The sequence below is a fragment of the Henckelia pumila genome, chromosome 3 (assembly GCF_033568475.1).
Source record: "Henckelia pumila isolate YLH828 chromosome 3, ASM3356847v2, whole genome shotgun sequence".
Classification (NCBI taxonomy): Eukaryota; Viridiplantae; Streptophyta; class Magnoliopsida; order Lamiales; family Gesneriaceae; genus Henckelia; species Henckelia pumila.
In genome coordinates, this window is record NC_133122.1 from 144,303,165 (window position 1) to 144,308,020 (window position 4,856).

Sequence of the window (4,856 nt, forward strand, 5' to 3'; positions counted from 1 at the left end):
TAGTTAGCCCTTTGGAGTCGCTAGTCCCGGATGACTATAACCACACCTTGGTTATTCCAGAACCTCTATTATAACCGATAGGGCCCTCAAGTGTATATCTCACACTATATAACTGAAGAAGGAAACGCGGGAATTCGTATTTCAAAACTGAAGCAAATGAGCCCTATTTATAGCCAAAATCTCGGCAACGATCGGAACCACCGATCTCGGGATCGGAACTTCCGATTCCAGCTCATTCTGTGCATGTCTGACACGTCGGGATCGGAACCACCGTTCCGGGATCGGAACTTCCGATCGAACCCCCGATCAACACTTGTCAAAACTCACGGCTGAGTCATCGAGCATTGCTGGCTGGCGGAGATCGGAACCTCCGTTCCTGATCGGAACGTCCGATCCCCGTGCATCCGATCTGCTTCCGAAGTGGTCAGGATCGGAGCTTCCGAACTGGGATCGGAGCTTCCGATCTGGCCCAAAGTCAAAAGCCCAAATTCTACTTCTGAAGTCCAATAACACTCCGAAATTAGTTAAATACCAACCCTTAATCATGTTTAACATATTATTATCTTAAAATGGGTTCCGGGTTACTACACAGAGTAAGCTCAAGGTTTGGGCGGGAGAGCGATTTAACAATTTGGGGAAGAAAATTGAAGTTCTTAGGAATAATCTGAATCAGCTGCTTCATACAAATTTAGTAAGGGAAAATGGCCTTAGAATTTCGATGTTGGAAAAGGATATTGAAAGATTAACCACACAATACGAGATCCATTAGAAACAAAGAGCCAGGGTGAATTGGCTTAATCAGGGGGACCGAAACACATCTTTCTTTCACGCTTATGCTTCGGAGCGAAGACGTAAGAACTACTTCAAAGGGCTCAGATCAGTAGATGGAGTGTGGAGATCCGACAAATCTGGTATGGCTGGTACTATTCTTCACTATTTTAATACACTCTTTGAATCTAGTAATCTGTCTACTCAAACAATTGAGGCAGCCTTGGGTGGAGTGGAAGTTTCGGTGAAAAACAACGTGAATGATGTCCTTTTGGTGCCTTTTTCCTCTGAAAAAATCAGGGTGGCAGCTTTTCAATTAAATCCTTCGAAAGCTCCTGGACCAGATGGCTTTACAATGTTTTTTTTTTCAAAAAGCATGGTCCTTGGTCGGAGAGGAGGTTACTGATGCTGCGCTAAAAATTTTGAACGGGTGGGGAGAATTGTCTAAATTGAACTCTACTCTTATTACTCTCATTCCAAAGGTATAGAATCCTCAAACCCCTAAAGATTTCAGGCCCATCAGTCTTTGCAACATAAGCTACAAGATCATTGCAAGAGCCATAACCAACAGGTTCAGATTAATGCTTCAGCATGTTATTGATCATACACAAAGTGCTTTTGTTCCAGGTAGACTTATAACTGATAACGTTAGAATTGGATTCGAGTGTATGCATTGGATAAGACACCACAACAAGCGTAAAATAGGTTATGCTGCTCTAAAATTGGATATGAGCAAGGCTTACTACAGAGTTGAATGGAATTATCTGGAGAGTATCATGCTTAAAATGGGATTTCACTTGAGATGGGTTAATCTGATTATGAGATGTGTGACATCTGTTTCGTACTCGTTCAGGGTTAATCAGTCTATTTTTGGAGAGGTCAAGCCTAAGAGGGGGTTGAGACAAGGGGATCCGTTATCACCATACTTGTTTGCTATTTGCGCACAAGGGTTGTCGGCTATATTTCATCAGGCGACAACAAACAAACTTTTTAGAGGGGTCAAGATTGCTAATAACTTTCCTATGGTATCTCATCTGTTCTTCGCGGATGATAGTATTATCTTCTTTCGTGCAACTGTTCAGGAGTGCTTACAAGTGAAGGGGTGCCTTCAAAGGTATTAATTAACTTCGGGACAAGTGGTTAACTATGAGAAATCTGCCATAACGTTTTGTCCAAGCACTTCAGCTGTGATTTTTGATGAGATAAAGAGCATTATGGGAATTCCGATTGTCAAGAGTCATGACCTCTATCTTGGGTTGCCTACCTTTTTTATTAGATACAAAAGGGCTCAGTTCTCTTCACTCCGAGATAGAGTCTTCAAGCGCATTAATGGTTGGGATTCGAAACTATTTTCGGCGGGGGGGTAAAGAAATCCTTATCAAGTCAGTTCTTCAAGCCATCCCCACATACGCAATGTCTTGTTTTAAGATCCCCTCTTCAATTTTTATGAGATTGAGAAACATTGTGCTAACTTTTGGTGGCGTAATTCCCTTGGAAAGAGAAGTATGCACTGGGCAAGATGGACTTCTTTATGTAAACCCAAGCAGTTAGGCGGATTGGGGTTTTGGAGGATGATTGAGTTTAATAAAGCATTGCTTGCCAAGCAGGTATGGAGGGTGATTCAGTTCCATAATTCTTTGTTAGCCAGAATATTGAAGGCTCGCTACTTTAAGTTCTCCAATATAATGGATGCTCCTAGAGGGTCGAATCCATCTTATATTTGGCAATCTATAATATGGGGGAGGGAGATTATTGCTAAAGGGATTCAATGGAGAGTAGGAGATGATAAGAATATTGCAGCGTTTAAGGACGCTTGGATTCCAGGCCTTGGTTTGGGTAAGAGTACGATGGTGGGTGGTGAGATGCATGATAAGAAAGTTGCAGAGTTCATTGGTCCAAATGGATGCTGGAAAGTTGGTGATCTTCAAATGTGCTTCCCTACATTTGAAGTTGAGCAGATTCTAAACATTCCTCTTAATTCTGGTGGTATCATTGATAGAAGGTTTTGGAAATGGGACAGCAAAGATAGGTATTCAGTTAAATCTGGGTATCAATTACAATTGGGAGTTTTTAATCCTCATCCGTCATCATCATATAATGATAGTTGTTCGTGGTGGACTCATATTTGGAGCTTAAAGATACCCAAAAAGGTGAAAATATTTATTTTGCGAGCTGCTAATAATTTTATTCCTATGGAAGCAAATCTTGCTAGACATCATGTTCCAACCTCTACGATGTGTTCTTTGTGTAAGTCTTCTATAGGCTCTACTTGCCACAATTTATTTGAATGTTATGTCTCTCGTCCAGCTTGGAAGGAGAGCATGTTTTATGACTTTATTAGAAGATGTTGTCATCTCTCATTTTCTGATATTTTGTATGGTGTGCTGCGGCTTTTTGATAAAAGGAGTTGGGGTTGTTTTGTATTCTTGCTTGGGCGATTTGGGGTGAAATTTGTAAGCAAAAACATGATGTGAATTTATTGCCGATGCATATTCATGTTAGATGGGCCTATTCGGTGTATTCTGAATTTATTGTTGCTCATAAGGTTTTAACAACTTCGTCAAGCAGTGATGGTGTGGATATTCAGTTGAGATGGGTGAAACCTCGGCAGGGTCAGTTTCTGTTGGATGTGGATGCGGCTGTTGATGAGGTTAGAGGGATCTTCTGGTTGGGGGCTATTATCAGAGATCATCGTGGGATCAGTATTGGTGCTTCTGCACGAAAAATCAGAAGTCCTGGGTCTGTATTTGGGGGTGAGATTCGGGTTGTACTGCATGGTTTATTATTCAGCAAAAGGTTCAATCTCTCAAAGGTGGAGGTATTTTCAGATTCAATTAATGTTGTGCAATCAGTTTATTCATCTGCAGATTGCCTTGGTCCGGATGGGGTGGTGATAGATCAAGTAAAATATTTATTAATGGGTGATATATTCATTGGTGTTTCTCATGTTAGAAGACAAGCTAACTCTGTAGCTCATGCTTTGGCAAAATTTTCTTGCTTTTATTCTCAATCCATAGATTGGATTGATGCTAGTTGTTTCCCTTCTTGGTTACAAGAAGTTGTATCGTCAGATATTTTTAGTTAATGTCATCGTTTTATCTTCAAAAAAAAAAAAAGAAGTTAGGATTTTTCACTTTGAATAATTATTTTCTGTTAGAATAAATCGTTGTTTTGATTTATTATTCCTTGTATCCCATTGTTTAGTTATTTTTATGGTTTTCAGTTAGTGCAACATTTGTAAGGCTATTTAAAGCCATATCAGTGTCTTAGTAAACTGGGTATTTCCTTCAGATTGCGATCTTCATTAAATACTCATAGTAGTACCAGAGCCAGCACTGTTAGTCGGGAAGGGTTGTCAAAAGTAAGAACATGATGTCAATATGGCTTTAGATTAACTCACAGATCATGTGAGCTCTGAAGTAGTAGTGAAAATTTCCAAATAGAGGATGACGATGGATTCTGAAACACACTCAATCGAGAAGAATCAAAGCTGGAACCTCATTGAGTTGCCACATGGTGCCAAAAATATTGGAGTCAAATGGCTTCTTTAAACAAAGCTTAATTAGCGTGGTGAAGTGGACAAGTATAAAGACCGCCTCGTGGCTAAAGGCTACTTTAAAAAACCTTGAGAGCATACTGAAGCATTCTCTCCAAGTGCGAGAAAGGATACGATGAGAATGATAATTTCCCTTGCAGCACAAAAGAGTCGGAAGACATTTCAGCTTGATGTAAAGTTTGCATTTCTTCGTGGTACACTTGATGAAGATGTCTATGTGGTGCAGCCACGGGGATATGAGAAGAAAGACAGTCAACACAAGGTTTACAAGCTACATAAGGCTTTATATGGCCTAAAACAAGCGCCAAGAGCTTGGTATAGCCGCATGGAAGCGCATGTCATTTATGGACTCCAAAGATGTCCTAATGAGCAAACTTTGTCTGTCAGATGGAGCAGTAAAGGCAAAGTCTTGACTGTGAATGTTTATGTGGATGATTTACTTTACACTGGTGATGATGATGGTATGATGTCTGACTGTAAAAGTTCAATGATAAAAGTCTTTGACATGATGGATTTGGAAAGAATAGGGCTC

The 4,856-nt window shown here is 40.3% G+C and overlaps 1 protein-coding gene across 1 annotated transcript; it reads left to right on the top strand.

Moving 5' to 3' along the window:
* Positions 1–913: 913 nt before the first annotated feature.
* Positions 914–3,853, top strand: LOC140889665 (uncharacterized). The gene is made up of 5 exons (XM_073297386.1): positions 914–1,166; positions 1,396–1,882; positions 2,045–2,100; positions 2,197–2,797; positions 3,271–3,853. Exons 1-5 carry the CDS (start codon positions 914–916, stop codon positions 3,851–3,853), a joined length of 1,980 nt encoding a protein of 659 aa, XP_073153487.1.
* The last annotated feature ends 1,003 nt before the right edge of the window (positions 3,854–4,856 follow it).

What these genes read in the sequence shown, in the direction of transcription:
- LOC140889665 (XM_073297386.1), top strand. Translation starts at nt 914, where the DNA reads ATGGCTGGTACTATTCTTCACTATTTTAATACACTCTTTGAATCTAGT. An exon ending in GGTCCTTGGTCGGAGAGGAG is followed by an intron (nt 1,167 to 1,395) that starts GTTACTGATGCT and finishes CTTTTGTTCCAG; the next exon opens with GTAGACTTATAACTGATAAC. An exon ending in AGTCTTCAAGCGCATTAATG is followed by an intron (nt 2,101 to 2,196) that starts GTTGGGATTCGA and finishes TCTTGTTTTAAG; the next exon opens with ATCCCCTCTTCAATTTTTAT.